The sequence below is a fragment of the Acipenser ruthenus genome, chromosome 1 (assembly GCF_902713425.1).
Source record: "Acipenser ruthenus chromosome 1, fAciRut3.2 maternal haplotype, whole genome shotgun sequence".
NCBI lineage: Eukaryota > Metazoa > Chordata > Actinopteri > Acipenseriformes > Acipenseridae > Acipenser > Acipenser ruthenus.
Window position 1 is genome coordinate 30,886,386 of NC_081189.1, and position 24,245 is coordinate 30,910,630.

At 37.3% G+C, this 24,245-nt stretch overlaps 1 protein-coding gene across 4 annotated transcripts in view; it reads right to left on the bottom strand.

Moving 5' to 3' along the window:
• LOC117420995 (FSD1-like protein) overlaps positions 1–23,503 on the bottom strand; it is a 32,946-nt gene extending 9,443 nt beyond the window's left edge. For all 4 annotated transcript variants that reach the window (XM_059023514.1, XM_059023511.1, XM_059023507.1 and 1 more), the window contains exons 1-9: positions 23,343–23,503; positions 17,109–17,204; positions 16,741–16,872; positions 13,566–13,667; positions 10,894–10,916; positions 8,958–9,079; positions 1,630–1,836; positions 1,123–1,221; positions 705–834 (exon numbers count right to left, since the gene is read on the bottom strand). In XM_059023514.1, coding sequence (XP_058879497.1) covers positions 705–834; positions 1,123–1,221; positions 1,630–1,836; positions 8,958–9,079; positions 10,894–10,916; positions 13,566–13,667; positions 16,741–16,872; positions 17,109–17,204; positions 23,343–23,357 — 926 coding nt within the window. In that variant the 5' untranslated portion in view covers positions 23,358–23,503. The remainder of the gene's footprint in view (positions 1–704; positions 835–1,122; positions 1,222–1,629; positions 1,837–8,957; positions 9,080–10,893; positions 10,917–13,565; positions 13,668–16,740; positions 16,873–17,108; positions 17,205–23,342) is intronic.
• Between the last annotated feature and the right edge of the window lie 742 nt (positions 23,504–24,245).

The following is a 24,245-nucleotide window of genomic DNA, read 5'->3' on the forward strand; positions in this document are numbered from 1 at the left end:
AACGTGGACATAACCATTAAACAAAACACATTAACAAAATAAATGGCACAAGGGCCAAAACAAAAGGTTTTACAAAAACTTACGAACACAGAACAGCACAGCACAGCACAGTAACACACAACACAAACCTCCACCTCTATCACCAGCATTAATCCAATAACTCTCCATTACCACCTGTGCACACCTATTTTATACACATGTGGCTGGAGCCTAATTAATCATTTAATCATTTATTCACTTGTCAGCTGCAGCCACGTTCCCACGTGTTTTGACAGGGATAAATGTAACCCCCTCCCTGCCAAACCAATATTCCCCACACCAACACACTCACGTGAACCAGCACACTGCCACACCTAGATAAGGGAAAACTAATCTTTAATACTTAAACTTAATACTTGCAGTGTTTTATGCAACTGTCTCCTGGCTTTTTGGGGTGGCATCTTTACTGCAGCCTAGCAATACCAAAATGTAAATTGCATTGGTCCTTAAATGGTTAAGAGACAGCCAGCAAGTTTCTGTGCTGTGCATTGTTTTATGGACAACAACCATTAAAAAAACATTGACCATTGTCATGGCCCTTCAGATGAAAAAGGACTTTATTTCGCCATTGACCTAGTCTGTAATAAAACCAACCACCACCAGATGTGAAGCTTTATAACCTAACCACTAGATTCAAGATACTACTTTAACACAATAAGCCTCACCTGCCCTTGTTCTCCTTGCCCTTGATTTTGCTCTCTTGCCCTTTGCCCCCCGCAGAATCCCACTCCACACAGCCGTCTTCTACTTTCAAGTTCTGGTGTGACGACGTTGAATCTAAACTAAAGTTAAAGGCTGTTCAAGATCAGGACAGAAAGACATAACATTGTTACTCACCAACATAATTAGTTTTAATGACTTTTCTTTTTGTTGTTGTTGTTTTTATATACAGTTGAACCTAAAGTTAATAAACCAATACATAAAATCAATAAACTGATCAATTACTGTCGGTTAAATAGATCAGCGGCCCTTTAATAACAACCTGGTACCATGGACAAGGGTAACGACTCCTGAGGACATTCCCATATTCAATTCCCAAAAGAGGACAGGGCTTATTTGGTTTTATAAAAAGACTTCACCCACCTCTAGTTTCAAGTGTAATTGGATTGGAGTAGTCCCCTGCAGCTGCTTTGTTACAAGCTCTCACTCTGAAGTTCATGTATTTGGAGTCAAACTTTAAGTCTGAAAGACCAATTGTACATTTCACTGAAGAAGACTATAACATTGAACAGGATGCAAACATCATACTGACTGTCTACTCTGATTGGTTCAGTTATTTTTTAAATGAGGAAGTGTTTTCAGATTTAATAGTTTTGATTCGTGGAAGTCAGGTAAACATTTTGCTTCACTTTTAATGTTTTAATTATTTTGAATGTGCTAGCTTTCTTACTAACTAACTAAAGAAGTAGCTCACTACAGTAAGAAACACACATTTCAACCAAAACAAAGCACATCTACAGCCAGCTGTAGTGACTGCTTGTGAAGTAAACGGTGTGTGTAGTGGAATACTCTGGAATGATGGGTGCATTTCTTACCGGTCAATCAAGGATAGTTTTTTACAAAGGATCTACACAGCAAAGCTCATATTACCTGTCAATGAATATTCAGTGGCCTTGATGTTATCAACAACTTCCCAGCAGCGCTCATCTTTTACCCTGGGAAGCCCATCATGGTTGGTCTTCCTGTATTCCAGTATGTAGTATTCAATCTTGGAGTCCTCTGGCATTCTCCACGCTACTGTTACCGAGTTGTCAGCAACCAGACAGTCTGAAATGTCTACTTCTGGAGCACTTGGAACTAAAAAAGAAATGGGATACAGGTTCATTTATTATTATTATTATTATTATTATTATTATTATTATTATTATTTGTTGTTTATTTAGCAGACACCTTTATCCAAGGCGACTTACAGACACTAGGGTGTGTGAACTATGCATCAGCTGCAGAGTCACTTACAATTACACCTCACCCGAAAGACAGAGCACAAGGAGGTTGAGCGACTTGCTCAGAGTCACACAATGAGTCGGTGGTTGAGGTGGGATTTGAACCGGGGACCTTCTGCTTACAAGCCCGTTTCTTTAACCACTGGACCACACAGCATCATTATCAAATTCAATTCAATTTCCTTCACCCAGTGACTGTCCTTAAGTCTTTGCAGCTTAGCCAAAGGACTTGGCTGAGATCATTTGGTGACACAGCATTTTCAGTCCTGGGAACGCATTGCAGGGTACAAAAAAATGACTCCCAGAGTCATTTATTCATGCGTCACTGAGAAGCCGCTAACACACAATCTTGTAGCAACATCGTAACTCAATTTAAACATTCCAGCAACTTTGTTAAAAGGTTGTGTGGCAGTGGGAACCAAGTAACAGTTTTGTTTTATAACAAAATGACATTGTATTGTACACCCTCAAGTATAAAGCGAAAGTATTAGTATAGTCTTTTTATATGCACTGGTTAACAAGGATACGGTATGCAAAACGTTGGAAAATGAACAAGCAGACGTACAGATTTGTATTTAAAAACTGATTTAGATCTACCATTGTTGTTAATAATAATAATAATAATAATAAAAATAATAATAATAATAATAATAATAATAATAATAATAATTAAATCCACTAAAAGCCCTGTAGATATCATAACACAGGCTTGTTGCAGCACAATAATGACAACAACAACAACAATAATAATAATAATAAAAACTTCTAAAATGTTTTTAAAAATGAACAATAAAAGCAATAAGTCATAATCAAAAATAAAGTATTGTTTAATCTCAAAGTTAATACAACAAAACACATTAAAATACACCTAGAGGTTTGTATCTGGCCTACTTTCAGCACGCTTAAAATTATCAAAACTTTTTTTAATATCATTAAACAAATATGGATTACATGTAGGCCTACCTTAAATTATGTTTTCTATTATTATTTATTAATCCTGAGAGTCACTTTCATCACTGTCACTTATTAGCAGTATTGGAGACAGGCGATTATTTGAGACCCGGCAATTATTTGAAGTTTTACAGTACTAAGATTCATAGCGTCTCCCCACACGTGCATTTCATAACTGTTCCATATCAGCAGGTATTTGCTCCCAGACATGTTCTATCATGTTTAAATAAAACAGGGGAAATCATTAGAGCTTCTGTATTATTGTGTTCAAGATACTCGTGTCTGTACAGTATGCATGACACGCTCCCATAGACCAATAATCAATTCCTGTGATATGACAACAAACCTAGCTGCTTCCATGTTCTGATTCATATCTGACAGAACACAACTAGCAGTAGCCTGGCTGGAAGCTAAAGCCCTTCTGGCTTGGAAATGCTGGAAACAGATATTCAAAAATAACAAATGTGTAAATGATGAGAATATAAATAAGTGATTATGACAAAAAGATACCATGGGATAGCACTGCATAGATAAACAGCATCTAAATGTATATTCCTGCCCCTATAAAACTCCATCACTTTGTTCACCCTCAGTAATAAGAATGTCAGCTTTTGCTGCCTGACACAAGATTTACTAGGTATTGTAAATATTAAGGTACACCTTATTTTGTTGCACTTTAAAATATACAAAATTCAAACTGCTGGGCACTATCCTGACCAATAAAAATGTCCGTTTCCAGTGACAGATGTCTCAATTACCATGACAATGTACCATTTCTCAATTAGCATGTGGCCTGCAAGTCTCTAAGAAAAAAACAGCGAGGTCTGAGAGCATCACAGCTGGAGCAAACACTAGCCTTCAGGGACACAAGATGGACCACATTTTAATACTTAAGCTTTCCACATGGTTCTCAAAACAGCTGCATGAATTAGAAATTACACACCAACAAAGGACAAGGTGCTAAAATGGAACACGTTTTGGGCCTACACAGGTTAACTACTACTGCTGTGGCCAAGAGACAAAACCTTTTTTTTTTTTTTTTTTTGGTTGGATGAAATGTACCAAGCACTCTAACTGACTTGAAATGGAGGCCTAAAGTTATGAATGAAAACAATGTGGCCGTGAAAGTTATGTATTTTTTTATTTATGTTTTTAAATCTAAAGATATATGTCAAAATACTTAATGTGTTCTGATGAGGAGGCAGCAGTCAAGGGATAACATCAGATTGAAAAGAACATTTAAGCACCACTCACAAGCTACTCAACATTTGCAGGGATGACAATTTCAAAACTCTAATATATAAAAATGAAATACATGACATTGCACTTCATTGGTTTGTATGAGAAGATTAAGCCTACCCTAATTTAATTCTAACTTAGCAAGAATTGTTCAAATTGGACACTACAAAAGAATGTTAATATACAGTACTTAAAACAAGCCTCATCCAGGTGGAAATATGTTTCTTCAAACATTTTACAAAAAATACTTCAATTTCCTTTCGTTAAAAAAAACCGAACGCCTTTCTTCGAGTGCATTAGTAATGCCTCATACACATTCATAAACAGTCAGTTGAGTAAAATGGTATTTTCAGAGAGTAAGCACTCATGATTTATGTCACCAGAAACCCTGGATAGAATTACAGCAACATTATACACTTGGGTATACATTAGTCATTATTAAACTACTAGCAAAACTGGACTTCAACATTCAATACCAACAATGACCTTAAAAATACTCACAGTGGGGGATGTTGACAACAATGACTTAACACATTTCAGCTGATGTACAGCATTACATAGGTATATTGTACAAGTGATTGGTGTGTCTCAATACTCTGGAACAGATGGCTAGTGCTAAAATTCACTCCTCTAATGACCCAGCCACTCATGCCCTCCCTCCCTTCAATGATAGTCTGTGCAAACCCCTTTAAACTGAGTGACTTCAGAGGACTGTTCAGCCCTACAGTCCATTTACTGAAACTGCACTACTGCACAGCTCCTTTTCTAAATCTAGAAGTGCTGGCAGGATTTAATCAGTCCATTAGACGAGTCGCCCCAGGCCACTGTTGATTGTTAGAAAATAAATATACAAGGAAAGGCATCCCGAAAAGGCTCTTTATTTCATCAGTGTTGGACAGGCAGGGTAAGGGACTTGAGGGGGATGCTGCTTTCTGTATCGGATCTGTGGATGAGATCGGCGGACGAGGGTAATTCATTCCATAGTGTTTTTCTCTGCAGTATGACGGCACAGGATGGTGTCATCAATATGCAGTTGATAGGTTCAATTGAAAAAGCAAATGATTGGACCAAACCCAACAACACGAAGGACAAAGTTGGAAAGAAGAGAAACAGGAGGTAGTGAACTGAAAGTATCAAATGTCTCTGATATGGACTGCTCTTTCACAGTAATTTATAAAACTCATTTAAATTTGATTTTCGAAGCTTAAATGATTTATTTTCAAATAAAAATACTTTAAAAAGTTTTCATTTAAATAAATTGTTTCATTTGAAAATACAGGTTGCGGATAATTCAAGAAAACATTAGCTAAATACAAACATTTAGTGAACATTAGCCATTATTAATATGACAAAGACCAAAATACACAATTTCTGGTAGTTTAAACAATTTATAAAAAAACAAAAAGTACTTATTACTGTATTTCCAACATCTGTTGAAGATGAACATGTTGGCAACAAGGCAGATGGTCAAGACAATGCAGTTGGATTCATGTTTGAGAAAAGCACTCGCAGCAAACTGCAACAAAGGAAATGGCTACAGAACAGTATCAAATAAATATGGACTATCAAAATCCACAATCTGAGCAATAATCAAGAAGTACCACAGAACAAATTCAACTGGAAAAGCTTGAAATAAGTGGACATCATAAGAAAATGATGGGTACACCAGGTATGAAAATCATCCGAGCAGCTCAAAAAATATCAAGATTAACAGCCAACGACTTAAAAGAAAGATTTAAAAGAATCAGGCATAATGTTGCACGAAATAACTGTACAAAGGCACCTGAACACAGAATAAATGTATGCACATAGACATCGCTGCAAACCACTTTTAAAGAAAATGTATACAATATGAAGAAATATGATCTGGAATCTGAAGCATTCTTCAACAAAATTCTCTGGTCCAATGAGACTAAAATATAACGTTTCCCCACAAATGGGCCACAGTATGTTTGGAGAAAAAAGGGAAAGCTTCAATGAAGAAAACATTGCACCTACAGTTAAACATGGAGATGGTTTGATCATGATATGAGGGTGTTTTAGCAGTTCAGGGACATTTAGTGATTGAAGAGTGAATTAATTCAGCCATGTATCAAAACATTATACTAAGTACAATGATACCATCTGCTCATAGGTTGATTAGCAGATAGTTAACAACGGCCCAACTAAGTCAACTCTGGAGTTCTTGAAGAAAATGAAAATAGAAGTTCTGGAATGGCCTTAGCAATCACCAGATCTCAATCCATTAGAAATGCTTTGGACTGATCTGAAGAAAGCTGTAGCCAAGCACTTTGTATCCAATCTGTCTGTGCTGAAGGAAATAGGCAAGACAGAATGGGCCCAGATTTCACCAACAAGATGTAACATACTGGTTAAGAATTATCATAAACACCTGAAAGCTGTAATCAAAATAAAAGGAGGCCACACGAAATACTAAAGCAGGGGTGCCAATACTTTTGTCATGAATGAAAACTTTCAAAGAAATAAGTTTGTTTTTTGATAACACTTATTTGTTAAATTACTAGAATGATGTATTTTGCTTTGTGTGGTTGAAGCTTATTTTATGCATGACTTTAACCCGTTACCTTGAATAAGCGTAGGATGTCAATACTTTAGTATGCGTAAGTGCATCTTTACATTTCCCGCTTTATGCCAGGAGATCGAGTTTCTATCCATGTTGTGTTTGCACAGTTGCTAGGTAACCAAACATGGCTTGCAGAATCTGGAACAGTAAGACACTCCAGTCAGAGAATACCTTAAAACAGACACGGACCTTAAAATTCATGCTGCACCATGCAATCTGGTGTGTTTTGTGTACTTTTACACTGTACTAAAATCCAATGAAGTTGTATGTACCGTTACACGTTCTTGATGCGATTATTAGCTTGTTTTAATTAAAAAAAAAAAAAAAAAAAAAAAAAAAAAAAAAAAAGGCTCATCATGAACTAGACAGGATTTATTGATTGACACTTGACAGCACCCAATAACTGGGCTCTACACACTTACTGGTAGATATGAGCATCCGGGGCGGGTTTAGTATGACCTACGAATCTCAACTGGTAGTACCGTTAGGCAAGTCAAATTAGACCTAGATTTTAAAAAGAGTGTCCAAAATAAATCAAAAAGTGCTACAATCATTACTGCAGTGGAAGAGGCTTCACGTTTATATTTGTTAGCCTCTGAATATATTGCCCAGCTACAGACGCTCTTTGCCTGGGCTTGCTCGCAAGGCTAGCTCAGCACTGTCTGTCAATTCCAACAAACTCTGTGGATGCAGAGAAAGCTGTGTCTAAATATGGACAGGCATTTACACCGCAGAGACATGGAATTAAGTAAAAAACAGTTGCAAGATGCTCCGTGCTTGCTCCCATTCAACCCCTGGCTTAAGTAAAGAGTGTGACCTGTTAATGCTCAGTATTTCAGAATAGTTTTTGAGTTACTGTTGCATATAAATGACTTTTAAAACCAGAACAGTTTTTTAAAATAATAACAATAACAAACGCAATCATAGAGCGATCCTCTGGATTTAAGTTTCATTTTCTTTCCGAGTTAGTCACGTGCTTTTGTTAACTTCAGGGCTTTACATTTTTATATTTTACCGTTTTCAATTACATGGTCATACTTTGTTACACCACCATGAAATTTTATGAATATGAAATTTATGAAAATGGACCGTAAACTTGGTAGGGCCCTATTTATCATCTTCATTGTTCTAATATTTAATTTCACCCTTGTTTTGTTTTCATGCCCATATTTAATTATAACAGTAAAATTTTCCTTGAAAAGATCTTCACGGCAAATTGTGGGGACATGAGGTTGGTAAGCAGAACCGTGTTGTATGTAAACACCACAAAATGAGGGTCCACGTGAGATGCAAGTCTGATGGATTTGTTAACAAAAACAAACATGTCCTGAAGAAATCCCTATTTGCTGGCATTGGTCTTTAAAAACATGTCACTTTGAATTTCCGGAAGAACTTCACAATGTCAAGTGGATTGCGGTTATTCCTGCAGAGCTCCTCAATACAATGTGCCTAAGGGCTCCGAGCCTTTTGGCTCACAAACAGCAAATTTATTGCTGGAACGTTATGCGCTGTGACATTTGCTGTAATAATGCTAAATAAACCAACATAAAATGCTTTCTGCATGATTACACCTGTAACCGGGATTTTAAAAAAAGTCATAAAATCCATTGTGGCCCGCATGAGGAGCCAGACAAAAACATTTTTAAAAAGAACATTAATTTAAAATAGAAACCAAAAACGGAATAGATTGACATGTTTTCCTTTTGCAACACAAAACCCAAAATGGGCTGCCTAAGGAAGGAGGAAAAAAAAAAAAAACTGGCAATGAACGTATGTTGCTGAAAAGAACAAAAAAACAGACATAAATCTTGAAAATATAAAGAAACAGTAGGCTTGTGCTTTGTCTGGCTCAAAGAAAAGGGTGTTGCCACAATGAATCCAGAAACACATACAAAGTAGGGCACCCTGAAAAAAATGCTTTAGTTCCGATTCATTTTTTTTAAATGTCTGCTTTTTGGCTTGTAAATACATACATATATAAACATGACATGTTGCAGTTCTAAGCACTGCAATAGTTAGGATACCATACTTGATACAAGAATGTTCCTGAAATAAAAAGTTAACTTTCCTTAAAAGCAAAGCGCAGGTAAATATTCATACAAAGGGATCCGGAGACTCCAAGCCTTTTCATGCATTTTCTTTGAAGTCTTTTACCCTTGTCTGGTATTAACATGTGCAATTATAAAAGAGGTTTCTCTTACCTGGCAAGAACTTGAGGGACTGAATCATTTGCCTTTCCTGAGAGAAATCGACCATCAGATGAGTCATGCAGTCAGTGGCCTTGGGCTTCATCGTCAAGCGAAACGCTGGAGCCATTGTCACCCTGCAACCAACAGTGTACCTTTAGCATAAAGAACACTTCTGGCAGGCGTTCCTTAAGCTGTTTATTTTTGCTTATTTAAAAAGGTCACCAGTCAAAATGTATGCATAATTATACATTTATTTTATGGCTGTGCACATGACATAAGCTGGGTTAGAGGCATTAGTAACTGAAGTATTTATACAGAGCTGTTGCAGCACAAGCAGTGGGGAGGACAGTTTCCAGACATTCCCCTGCAAATGTGCCTCAAGTCTGTACAAGAGGAACCTAACTAATGGGCAAGGCTGCAGTCCAATCTCCAAATCTATAGATGTAAACACTTGCATCTCTTTGAGATTGCCTATAAGATGTGCCTCTATGCTGAATTGTGTTGTAGTTTCATGATGTGGTCTGTTGAGGTTTAAATTGAAAACACCAAACTCATTTCCCTTCTGTCCTTCAGGAGGTGAAACGGTAGAGCATTAGCCCAGTGTATCACTTGTATTTGTGTACATGTAAATGTAGCTTATGGTGCATAATGCATGGGAAATACAGGTAGAAACAGTGTCACCCATGTACATCATGACCTTCAAATGAAAGTAGACATTTACCCACATCGATCTAATGTGTTATTTTGTGTTTGTTTTTTTAAACAAGTTTAAAAGGCTCAATTTTGAAAAAAAAATACAAAGGCAAATATAAATAAAACTGGCAAAAAACTGAATGTCAAAAAACACACCACAAACTAAAAAAAAAACAAACAAAACAAGGGCTTGAACTGTAGGTACACAAAGTTACCAAAGAACATTACCTTAAAAACATGCAAGCCAGAGCTTGGCATGGCTGTAGACTAGAAGCCAGGGAATTCAGGTTTCAGCTAGACTGGGCCATTCACTTTCTGTTTGACTAAGTCGCTTCATCTATTTGGGACTAATTTAGACCTGCGTAGTAGTAAAAGCTAGTGATAAAGTCACTTGGGGACTAAACAGCAATAGTGAATAAAGTGAACAAGTCACATAGCCTAGGGACACTGAAAAAATAACATCTGTAGTTGCATCTATGTGGGGTGGAATATGCATTTTAGAATGGCTGTCGGTGTCAATGCTATACATTTAATAAAACATATTGTGCAACCCAAATTGAAACGGAATTAAGAATTCTTTTTTTGTAAACAAACAGTTGTGCGGGGGTAGGTGGCTGTATCCCCCTATTTAAGGAATGGCAACTAACATTTTTTGGTTCAGTAAATTACTGCACATATTATAGAGCTTTTCACCTCATCTCACCAACAAGGTCCAGAATTCATGAAGGAAGTGCATCCCACAACACTGCCTGTTACACGCGTCCTCCTTTAACCTCTGCAACCGACTGCAGCCAATGAGATCTGAACCATGGCACCAATGTAACAAGGTAGCAGCTGGTCGTGAATCGGTGACCACGCACAACACAAGCAAGCATCTTCATCGCTATGCAAAAGGGCCAGGCCTATCTGCTTTAGAACTTATAGAGCTGTTCACCTCATCTCATCTCACCGACAGGGGTCAGAATCCATACCGGCAGTGTATCACACAAGACACAACAGTGCCCGTTACACCTGGCGTGTATGTTTAACAAGCTATAGCTACATCATTTCTGTGCTCTGTGACTAATTCATTTTGCTGTTTAGCCCCTAGGTGACTTTATAACCACATTGAACAAGCAATATTCCACTGAAAAGTACATACTCTTTGCCATCCTGAATGAACTGAAAATAAGGTGCGTTTGTAAAGGAATACAATCACTTGCAAAGCAATATAACAGGCCAACCCCTGAAAAAAAAAGTGAAAAGAGTACCATACCTATCCTTGATCTGTTTCGCAGCCTTTGTGGAAGAGGAGAAGGAAAGAGAAGAGAAGGTTGGTTAGTGGAGCCATGCAAGTCGGAATGGAGGGAATCATGCAGAAGAGTGCAGATTGGGTCAAGTGCTGGATCAACATCGCTGGGTCTGTTGGAATCACATTATTAAAATGGTCAGCATAAACTTCACTGTCAGTATAGCAGATTTGAGTAAAATCCCAGCCAGGCCGTCCCATGGAAATGTTGTTCATCAGTATCACACAAACGATAAGCCCAATATTTTTTGGTGAGGAGTCTAACATAACACACGGAAGTCTGAGTATCAATAAGACTTGGGCCTGCCAGTAGTCCGATATTGACCTCTTATCCAGTGCAATAAACATTACATTTTTCATGGACTGGTCTAGATTCCTTCCTACAGGAAGGAAGAGCCACGTGAAAGTGCAAAGTTTTTAACCCTACTGGGGTCAGAAATGGGGTCAAACTTTTCACTTTGATTGGAGTCGAGTTTAAATTAAAATATATACAAGGACAAAACCACATGTGGCTAAGAGGCAGATTAAATCTAACATTTTCGCACTGCAAAAGGGAACAAGATAAGCCCTTTCCCTGCTTTTTCACTTGACATTCAGAGATTTCCTACGGTATGTATTTTTAAAGAGGGGCAGGTCATTATGAATACTGTGCAATAGACACACAAGTATATGAAGGACATTAGCACATGCATTTTGTAGAACTTGACCACTATTATTATTTGTTTATTTAGCAAACGCCTTTATCCAAGTCGACTTACAGAGACTAGGGTGTGTGAACTATACATCAGCTGCAGAGTCACTTACAATTACGTCTCACCTGAAAGACGGAGCACAAGGAGGTTAAGTGACTTGCTCAGGGTCACACAATGAGTCAGTGGCTGAGGTGGGATTTGAACCGGGGACCTCCTAGTTACAAGGCCTTTTCTATAACCACTGGACCACACAGCCACCTACTATATTCTATATATTATGTTTTTTGCTTTTGTAAAAAAAAAAAAACTTTAAAAAAGTTATTTATAGAACAGGTTCTTGTACATGAGAAAACAATGAATCCCTGTGTATTCTAGGTGACAGCTGCATTGGTTAGAAAGTAATGTATGTATAATTGTCTCAAGCAAAATAAATATACAGTACTGCAGATACATTACATAATATATGATGGGCTTCAATGTCTATTGATAAGTCATGACTAAATATGAATACATTTAAGCCAAAAGTGAAGCTTAGTGTTTTACTTGTTAGAACACATGCATAACTGATTTACTGCATCTACCTTAGCAATTATGGTAGCTTTTCAGATAACCTTATTCTACATATCTGCATTGTTAGCATACAAGGTGAAGCAAGCAGCATAGCAAGACCATCTAGAAGAAAGCGTGAGCGAGCTCATACCCTTTGGTTTGGAGGGAAGGAACACAGTTAGTACAATAAATTATCTTTAAGGTTTTGAGGTTAAAATAACCATCTGATAAAAAGTGATTAGCTGAGCAACTGTTAACAGACTTTCAACAGAATCAGGGTCCCACTTTGAAGAAAATACAAAAACAATCAATTATATATATATATATATATATATATATATATATATATATATATATATATATATTTTTTTTTTTAATTGGATGAATCTAGTAAGTAACTACTCAGAATAATAACTGAACTGCTCCTTCCTAGAACTAAGTTGTTTCTTGCTAGCGGTAAACTGTTACAGTGGTTTTATTATTAGAACATTTGCCTTTGACCTTGATTCAAAATTGGGCCCTATGGGACATTTAGTTAAAGTATTCAGATCCACTAGTTATAGAATTAAAAAAGGTTGCTTTAAAAAAATGTTTTTCTTTCTCCTTCACTTCCTGTGTTACACGACGATACAGGACTCCAAACAACAACAGACATTATAAAGTACTTTTCATGACATTTCAATCTGTAATAAAATCTATGCAGTTTAAACATTATACATCAAATAAAAAGTTAGTTTCCACTGTGCTTCAATGCAGAAGTGTAAGGCCAAGGTGTATATTATTACCTGTAGCACAGGAAGTGGACTTATATTGTTGTGAAAGGATAAAAAACAGTTTACCCCAATCAAATAAAAAATAAAGCTGACCTTTAAACTTTCATTTTTATTTATCTACCCCTGTTTTGTTTTTTTTACTCCCAAGTATTAGAAAATGTCTAGTTTAAAACCGCACAGCAGCAGCTCCCCACAACAGCTCAGGAGAACTGAAGTGACTCAGTCCCTGCAGATTTTGCCTCCCAAACCCGCAGGAGATCCACAGACAATGCCATTGGAATCCCTAATGAAAAACAGCAGCTTCGCCCAGCCAGGAAACAAACCTGCGCGCTGGTGACTGTATTACTCACATTCTGAAAAAAGAAGTATGACAAATAAATGTGTAACTGATCAATATGGTAAATTTACATTGTAATGGCAATTAATTACAAATTACACAATAATAATTGTAATTGACTGCAGGTCTGCTTTTGACCCCACTTAAATGCTAGATTAACAGCAAAACCATACTAACGGTATTGTACTAACTGAAATGTGATGAGCTTTGCCAGAGTAAATGATCCCTGCCCTCAGAAACTGGCAGCAGACTCTGTTGCTCCCATATTACTGCACAGCCTGTCTCTACCTTTGTGAATCCCTCAGGGTCTTTGATGTCCAATGCATTGTTGGCAAACTCCAGTAACTCTTCTGAGCTTTCCAAGGCGCTGATGCTCTGGCTGTGTTGGTTCTAGAAAAAGATACAAGGAAATTAGCTCTGCTATTTCTTTTCAGTTGTAGGAATGTTATGTTCCCTGGGGCTTAAGAGTATCGTTGAGTATAGTCATGATTCCCGGTCTTTTTGAGGTTGTTTTCCTTTTCTATTATGGTTTGGCAAGAGACACATGGCGATCAACCAAAAAATGATATTGATATCAGGGAGAACAGTCCCGCTGTCTGTGGTGCAAACTCGCTCACCCCACTCGATTTGGAACCGACTGGTCAGCAACCAACAGTGTGTGTCTTTCATATGGAAACGGCAATGGACGAGGTCATTGTTGACGCATTTGGGGTGACTCATCGAGGGATAAGAATTTGCTCGCCAGACGTCCAGTGTGAGTAGGGCTTGAAGCACCAGTCTATGCAAAGTGGGGGAGACAGGGGCACAGATAAAAAAGGCACACTTTTCCAACAACTTGTATGCCAGCACCATGGCCTTTAAGGGTGTTTTGCTACTATAAGAAACCGATTTCACTTGTGTAGTTCTTTGGTACAACAGACTGTAACCATGAAACACTACCTCTAGAGAATTTAAGAAACACTTTATGTTTTATTCAGTATTTCTTACATCCACTAAAGGCAGTTTTTCTTTTTAAATAAATTGAAGTGAATTTGAGGTTATACAGGTGAATGGGGTTTTACTTGTATTCCATCACATACAACCACCATAAAGATTGATGCGCTGCATTAAAGAGGAAAGGAAAAGCTAGAAAGCAGGACTATGCTAATATAACTCCACAGCATGCAGGGCATGCAAACTGGTGCTTGATCACTGCTTGGTACTGCTTTGTCACGGAAGTAGTAGGGGATTGGATGCTCTCTACTAAGCAGTAGGAAAATGAGATGGCCTAAAAAATGTACAGCGCACTAGAAAACGATCATATTTATAATTATATGTCTAATATTTAAGCTTTGCATCTGCACAAGAAGCCGATTTCTATCAAATTCAGACTGTAAGAAGTGCACTTCACACAAACTTTACACTAACTAGCAAGCATGCAGAACTGGGCACAGTAGCAAAGCGAGCACTACTGGCTCAAGTATCTCTGGCCATCCAGGAAGGAACCCTTCATCATAACTGCAACAGCCTATTCTCTGGGATGCAGGTCTGGAAGCTTGCCACGTTTCTGTGCAGAGTCATGGTGTGCTGGCTCGGATATGCACTTTTTTTTTTTTTTTTTTTTTTTTTTTTTAAATCAGAATAGTCAGCAAATATTGGTTCTTTTTGCTGTCTCAGTGGGTAGACTCAGAGTTACAATGTAACAGGTTAAAGTTAGTAATGTCATTTATGAATAGTTTGAGAATCGAGCTGCAGTGAATATCTAAATAACCACTTTTGGAGAATGTCCCACCAGCTTCATCGCTAGAACTAAAAATCTGTGTACTTTACCCTATTATGGGGAACATGAGAATAATTTAAGACATAACGGATGCTGTCAGGTATTAATTAAAATGGAAGAAAACATGTTACTCAACACAAAACAATGTGGTCCCTCAGTTACCCAATTCTTGAGTAACAAAAAATAACAATCTGATGGTGTTATTTAATATTGAACCTTTAATGATCATATATTTATATTTTAAGCGATTTTTCTTACCTTTATTTTATCCTGTTGATATGAATTTTTTAATTAGTTTTATTTCCTTAGTTTCCTTAGAAATGTGTTACCTCTGCAGTGAATTGTGGGATTGTAGTACTGAGCAAGGTGTTACCTGTGATTAAACTTGACAAAGAAATACACATCCCAGTGTCCACAGTGGTAGCTCATGTTAGTTTTGAGGAAAGGTCGTGTTTACGTGACGAATCAGTTGTATTTGCTAGTTTTGCTATACATTTTCATTGTCAGTTTACGGCCTTCATACAGCAGTATAGCAGTAAAAATGTCAGCACCGCGGATGAAAATTCGCTTCCAAGCGGCTTTTAAAACACTCAATGCGGAAGTTAATTGTTATTGATGGGTACCCAATATGTGATGGAAGGGCTGCTTTTCTTGTTTTGAAATCAACACATTCATGAAATTACTGTGTTTTCATGTATTTAATAACTGCCGACGATTACCTCTTAAAGGTAATTATGAGTATCGGCACACCCCTGCTAGACAGCTTGTCCGAACCAATTAAAACAGAGACACGTTCACTGTTAAAAGACTCAAGATGCAACAAAGATTTACAGTCAAGATAGTCATGTTACTAATACAAATTACATTTCAGTGTAAAGAAATTGATATGTTGGCCCTGTTGTGTTATTTCTGCACTACTAATACATGCTGTTCAATGACTGAAGGTGTTGGTTGGACTAGGTTATTGGTGGGCACTGGTCTTTTTACACATCCAGCAATACAATCAGGCTCAAACGATGAGTTTGGCACGCGGCTCTACTCCTAGCAAACAGCCCCCCATCACTAAGCCAACATCCAGTCAGGCATAATTGACAGCGACTGATCGCTGATGACTGAGTGCATGTGGAGACAGGATTACGCTCTCCTTCCAGGTCAGAGGTTGCATAGTGGGGAAGCCTGAAATACATCTGCCTGGAGTATGTCCAATCTGTTTATAAACAGTGTTGTTTTGGTTAGCTACCGGTACTTGTCAGGCAGAATTATTAAAATACTGTTACTGGCTAACTGACTTCGTGGTTGGCCAGTGCTGCCTGTCTGTTTAATAAAATCGAAAGAACTGTTAGGCCAGACTATAAATATATTTATTTACTAAGTTATCCGTTTGAAATATCTCATACTGTGGCAGAATACCTGAATGATGCTTTGTGTGTATTCAATCACAAGAGACTTTTCTCCCACAAAACTCCTGCCAGGTTGCCATGGCATTATAGAGAATACAAGGTTTCAGTTGACAATAACTCTACAGCAGGTGTGTCTGGGCTTTGTCTTGACCTTTGTCAACAGAGATTTGCAGCAACTTTTTCTCAACAATAAGTGCAGAAAGGGTTTGAAGTGTTTAATATATTAGCATAAATCAGTATAAAAGTTAGTTAAACAACTTCAGAATCACCACATGTTCATTGATCTATGTCAGTAAAAGGTTACCTGGAGTTCCTGCATTTTTCGGGCCTGCTCCAGTTTTATTGTGTTTGTCATGCTCGCTTTCATCTCGTCCAGGACAGAATAAAGACTATCAAATTCCTCATCCAGGTCCAATATAACTTTTGAAGAATTTTCCTGTGGAAAATAGTAGTATTAGTGCTTAAACAACCAGATTTTAATTTTTGAAATTATAACAAAAGAGTTTGGTATTATTCCAAAACTGACCACCTGAGCATAAATTCAACTAATCTGGTTTTGACTTGTCAGTACAGTACCAAAGAAATTCTAAGAATGTGTTCATATGTGTTGTATTGAACCTAGCATGTTACAATCTAGCAGGTACCACTGTAAAAAAAGAAAGGACTTATTACCTGCACACCTCTTAGTGAGTGGCTCAGTGTATCAATGAAACTATGGAGTTCCTCATTTTTGCTGGCCAGCGTTGCGATTATCCGATGTAGGGCCGCCTACAAAACAGCAGATTAGAATTAGAAGTCATGTTACATAATAACAATACTGGAACGGGTAATAAAGAGTGACTTAACTTTCCAGTTCCATCTTGTAAATACGCCTTTCCATGACACCTCAACGCTTATTTTAAAAGCGGTTTGGATCCACATTAAGTCACACAACCCCACAATACTGTAACACATTCTTACTGCCACTCTTAAAAGAAGCAGGAACAAACCTTTTTATTCTTTTCTCCTCAACGCCTCCAAACTGGGTTACCACCTGATTCTGATGAGCTCATAGGACTACAGTATTTTTGCTTCTGTCACTGCATCACTGCATAGTGTCTTATTGCCCCAAAAGGACCCATTCTTACTATATCAGTATACTCAATTTTTTACTGTATATTATTCGACTCAGTTAACCCTGTCCTTCAATGTATAACAGATTCCATCAAACTTTGATCTTGTCTCATGGAAAAACTGTTCATGGTTCAATGGCCTCAGTTTTAGCGCAAACTGTAAACCAGGGGAAATTACTTAAATACTGGATTGACAATTCTCTGCGAGTTCTTCAATTTGACCAAATAATTCAAATCCAGGAAACTTCAAATACCCCCATATTCCTGCATATTCCACCCCATTTATCTTCAGAACAATTCACCTTCAACTCTGCTAGGTAGTTTTTTGTCGCCCTTGAAAGTAACCTAGTAATTTTCTATGTCAGACACAATTAATAATTTCCAAAGGATGCAACCGTCTCTTAAGGTGTCCATTTGCAACATGGGCTTGTGAGGCAATAACCTTATATGTATAACACATTTTTTAACTGGACTGACCACTGTACCTTTAAATAAGAGTTAGAATAGATAAACTGTGTGTTTTGTGAAAAAAATAAATAAAAAATAATTCACATTTGAAAGGTTCTCAGCAAAATCCTGAATGACAAGGTGATGTTAATGTGACAGAATTTCATGAAAGTTGTCATTTTATAACTGACGGTCATTTTATTGAGCAATTATTTCTTTGGGTGAGATTCAACTGAATGAGCAGAAGACATTTTAATACTGTGATAGAAGGCGACATTCTGTCGGACTGAGATGCATTATGTGGGGTACCTGTATGTACATCTATATGTAAATAAACCTGCGTGCCTGCAGGGAGTGTCAATCCCAACCTTCCAGTCTCGGCCTGTCGATCAAGCATCCACGTCAGTGCCCTGTTACACATATACACTCAGGCAAGACTTATTTAAGAGTTAGCAGCACGATTGCTAAAATTACAAGCACATAGTCTTCCAACATATCGGCCTACTTAAACAAGGGGATTTCTGAACCCCATGACTACTGGGACTGTTGGATATGCACTGTATAGGTAAATGTTCTCCACAAAGTAGCCTACAACAAACACTGTACCGTATTTGTATTATTTAACATTCATATGTTTTTGTTTTCCACAACACCTACTGTTTCTGACTAGTTACATTTAACAACAGCACATTTCAGTTTTACTCAGAATCAAGCATTACTGTACATAAAAATCTACCGAGAAGCAAAGGGCATTGCATGTCAACAGCTTCTTCATGAGTTACCGTGTGCCAGGAAGTGTTGATCTCTTTCCCACATGCAAACACGTCAAAGCTGGACGGGTCTATTTGTGGAATTGCGGTGTGCATTAAGGTTACCATTAGCTTCAGATGTAACACACGCATATGTCCTGGAAAATATTTCTGGCAACAATGGGGTTGGAAAACTTCCTGTATTGATTTTTAGCTGGACCCTGCAGCACCAAGGAGTCAAATAATTTCACTCAAAAGCACATTGATCCTTGAGGAAGTTCTTCAGGTTTCATGTTCTTTGTGAACACTATATTCCTGTCTGCAGGTCTACGAAACACAGTAACTCCGCACCACTCTTGTATAAGAAAGATAGCCCCAATGAATAAACAACAGAATAAGAAACTTTTATTTAAGAGTAGTCTTTCTTTAAAGTTGACAAGTGCTGAAGTGAAAAGGACAGGTTGGTGAAACAGAATATTTAGGAAGTCACAAAAAAGAAAAAAAGAAATGTGCAAGGGTATAAAAAAGCAGCTAAAGTTAGACCTGACAGATGGACACCAACATTTTATAGTTTCAACCTTGTCAGCTTACTTTTGGCAACTGGGCCAAACAGACACAACAATTGAAAATAAAATGTCACCTACCGTAACCACATAATCACAGTATTTAAGTAACGTATAAACACAATGGTCCGTAAAGCTTTATCTTTTATTGAATTAACAAACTGCTCTTTAAAGAAAAACAGGTTTACCAATATGAAAGGGCTGGCAAAGTCATATGTTTTAATTTCAAACAAAAATCTAAAACATATTGAAAACAAGTATCTTCTGATAGTTCTGCTTTTCATACAGGAAACAATCCCTACTGTTTTGCTACTGCTACTGAGAATGATCAGTCCAAACACAAGAGGACATCTATGCCACTGCATTACTGTACAGCTCTGTCTTATTACCAGGCATCAGGAGATCTTCTGACAATGCTCTGTCAAAGCTTTTAGGGGACATATTAACTACGCTTTTCATTTCATAATGCAAAATGCTTCAGGGAACAAACATATCATTAAGGTTATATAAAGTTAATCATCTTCAGTATGCTGAAAAAAACAACAAATTATATAACTTTATTCACCCTAAACTCCTTTTAAATTGTCAGACCGTGAGAAATCAACTGCCAGTTCTATATTTTTTAGGTAAATAATAAGTATTTTGTAAAGTAATGAAACAGCCCTATTTTGAAGCAAGTTACTGCAGTAACCTACTAAGAGTATTGTTTCAATCTTCTCAGAAACTGTTCCTTTTCACTTGCTTCAAAATACAGGCAGGGCCCCTAGTGTTGGACAGACATGTGAAGTTATCCTGAGCTGGAAGTACGTCCCAATCCTTTAATCACAGAGTATAACCCCTGCAGAACCAGCCACAATATTCAGCTATTCAGTATTCATTCAGTCTTTTCCACACACATGTGCAGTAGTCGTACTGTATGCACAAAAACGCTGGTATTAATTTGTTACACGTGTTAACTACAGTATTTCAGGGCTTCTCCTGATGGATTTTGTTCAGAAGCCCTGATTTTCGGTTTTAACAGATAAAAACTGATAGCACATCCCTGATACAAAAAAATTAAATGGGTGTATAGCCAATAAACACTGAAAATGGTTACTCAATTCATGTTGACCACCCCTTTCCCATGAAACAAACAAAAAAAAAAAACTACTACTACCGACAAAAAAAATAAAAATACCTTTCCCAGTGCAGCTGGGCAATGTCCCTCCTTCTTGACTTGTATCTATCATTGATTCGCTCTGAATACTTTAAACCCACCCTAACTACTGAGTGGCAGACTCCGCTTGCGAGATTTACAACGAGATTACAATCAGGAATGAAGGCTTGTTTGCGGGATTTAAAGCTGTACTACAGTTAAGATACAAAGAGAATTGCAAATTGTGGCTAAATGTAAAAAAATGCCTACACACAAAAACCCCAGAAGATTGTGGCCATGACCATAAGGATTTCTTTGTGTAAAACTTAAGAGTGCAAGTACTGTCGCGTTACTATACATATTGTGACAAAGAAATGCCCAAGCATTTTGGAAAATAACCAAAAACAATATTTTCATACAGTACATAAAAACTGAAAGCGTGTCCATCAACAGAACAGCTTATTTATGATGCACAAACTGCTGCTATGGGAGCCCTTCCTTATCATAACATCATGTTAGACCCCATATGGGGGTTGGCCTTGCCCACTGCCCACACTATAGGCATACTGTCATGAAATTTGACTGGTGGGGCTCACAGTGGGACATCCCCCAATTTCTCTTTGAGCACCCAAAAGCAGGTTATTTGGATTCAAGCAGCTCTTCCTTTACAGCATGGGTGGTAAATTTCAGTATCAGTTAAACAGGTGATTAACTACTGCAAGACCTCCATGGAAGTGTAATAGTTTGAATTGAAACAAAGACCTGGACTGGAAGGCACAAGTTTGCCAAGTCCTATATACAGGAATAAAATACACTGCCAGTCTAACTCTGAGAAGTACTGTACAATTCCTCCACAGCTGGCAGACACTACTCTTAGGAAGACAAAGTCAACTGGAATTATTAACCGACACTCCAACAAACTCGTCCTCTGTCCTGTCATGATGTGTCACCATGAAAATAGTAGCCACAAAACATGCACCTCCCCCATTCTGTTTTATAGACATTAATCCCACAGGATAAATCTACTTCTTCCTTGCATTTATTCTTAACATTTTTCAAGATTCAAATCAAACTGTGTAAGAAAATAGGAACTATATATATATATATATATATATATATATATATATATATATATATATATATATATATATATTAATCAAAAGGTCTGCAGTTACATTTCTGAATCCCCAGTGCCTACTACCATAGCCCATTCTTTAACAGGTACCTTACAATGATTTAACTAGGTTGGAATCCACTATCGATTTACTAACAACATTTTCATTTTCCCTGGCTAGCATTTCACATACAAATGACATAGTTAATTATAGACTACAGACTGTAACCAACATTTGCTTACTGTACTTAAATAATGTAGTTTTGCCAGTATATTAAGGAGAGGAACTTAATAGAACTTAAAAAACAATTTTGGCAAACTAAAAAAGACCACCCCAAAATAAAAGCGATTGGTTACATGGACCCCAAAAATAATGTCTTAACTAATTGATCTACACTTTTGTGTAAAAGACACTGCTGAATTTAAGGGGTTACGTCTGAAAACGCTTAGGGTTTAAACCAGTGTACCTTTTACTATTTACACACTTGTGAAGGTACAGAAAACAAACCTGAAAAACTGCTATCCCTTAACCTTTCTCATAGCGCTTCCCTTGTGTGCTGACTCTGGCTCTTTCCAATACAATCCCAAGCCAAAGTCCTCTGCTGTGTGTCAGCCTGTCGGTATCTAAGCCCCCAGATCCCATTAACCCCCCTGACACAAATGGATGAGTCAGGGGCACAGGCAATACTGTAACTGTAACTGCATGTGGTAGAGCCTTTGCTCTACTGGACATAATAAATATTAAACAGCGTGAGGATGTAGTTATTGACAACATGTACAAATATAAAGACTCAGGTTGGTTTTGTAACAATTTTCTTTAGAGACACCACCCTTATAAAAGTTGGCCATAGTAAAAGCATAGTTAAGTGTTCTGGGCACTCCCAGAACGCAAACAATGGAGCCCAAAGTACAAAACTACTGAGCTACAGTACATCTGCAGACTGTTCAGTATTAATTTTTTTAATGAAGCTTGTTTCTGTAATTTTCCACCCTGCTAAAAATGTGCCCATGCGGCCAAACTATTCTTAGATCGTCGCCCTTATCCCATTTAAAAGCATAGTAACATACGTTGCTAATCCAGTTTCATCAGACACTAATGTAATCTGTTATTGTTACTTGAACGTATTCGCAGAAGCAAGGTACAGAAAAGAAGCCGCTTACTGACTGTGAGGATACACAGTATGCTGCACACTAGTATCCGGTTACATCTTAACCGCTCCCAATGCAAATTCGCTGCAATTTGTAACACTGGAAGAATTTTTTAACAATATATACTTAAATACAATACTTACTTATAAATATCGACTCAAGTAAATGTAATAGGCCTACTTTACCATTACGTAATTTACTAAGAATTGTACAAGGTATTTCGTTGTGTAGTGGAATCTTTCAACCAAATTCATAAAGCATTATTAATGAATCAGATAAGTGCAAGGTATATATATATATATATATATATATATATATATATATAGAAATAAAAGGCACAAAGCAAAAGTCAACACTTATTTGCAAAAGCAGCATTTAACAACAATATAATCCCGTGTTTTCTGGTAGACTCATTTATGCCAAAAAAACAAATGCACACATTATTTAATACATCGATCAAATCATAAGAACAAAAATTGCTAAATCTGCTAGGTCATGAATAGTCTGCGTATATATCATCAGCTCAGAGCACCACGTAACGGTGCAAGTTTCAAAATGTATCAACCTTACACACAGAAATTGCAGTTTCAGATCGTCATGATGTATAGCATGCTTGCTCAAATAAGATGCCACTTACTTTCTGGGGGTCCATATTGAGGATGATGAATATGGAAGAAAAAGACCTCGATACAGTTCAAAGAAGAGGCAAGTTTTTAGAAAAGGAGGACGATGTTAGCAGCCTGATACAAGGCGGGGCTCCAGAGACATGCGCACTAATCAACACTCCGCCCTCACGTAGACCAAAGGGATATACGACCTCTACGTTTTATTAATAGTCATGAGCTGTGGAGTGCACCAGTGTATTGAGGGTCTTAAATAGAAGGCGTTCACAAAACATTTACTGCAGTGTTAAGTTTCTAAAAAGAAAATCAAACGTTTAGTCTAAAATAATTAGAATTAAAAAAGTGTATAAGTGGAAAATAATTAAGGTGTATTTGTGTAATGCACAGGATAGTGTTAGGATCCCTTATAAAACCTATTATGATAAATTTGTACAGCAATTTTGCACTTTCCCATGCTTATACTGTGATTTTCCAATGCTTTAGTACTTTCCGTTGCTTTCACACTGGTGTACTGTAGTAGACTTGTATGACAGATAACACAACTGCTTTCTGAATCAGTGATGTGTGGGGTTAACTTGTTATATGTTAACTGTAACTTTCTTTGTTGTTATTTTAAAAGACTGTGTTCAAAAAGTTTAATCTCAACCACTCACATATTGCAACAAATAAAAACAACAAGTTAATCTTGAAATGCTGAAATTGTGTGGAAACCAGTCAAATTCAAGAACAACCTTAAACGTTTTAACACCTGAGAGATGTCTGTGGTCTACTAACACACAATATATCATTTCATCCATTTTTATAGATGTTTTGTTTCAATTCTACTAATAGTGAAAACAAAAATAGTGACAGACAATGAGGGCCAGAAACTTGACATTCCTGGCAAATTCACCTTGGGGGAGCAGTGATGCTTGAGG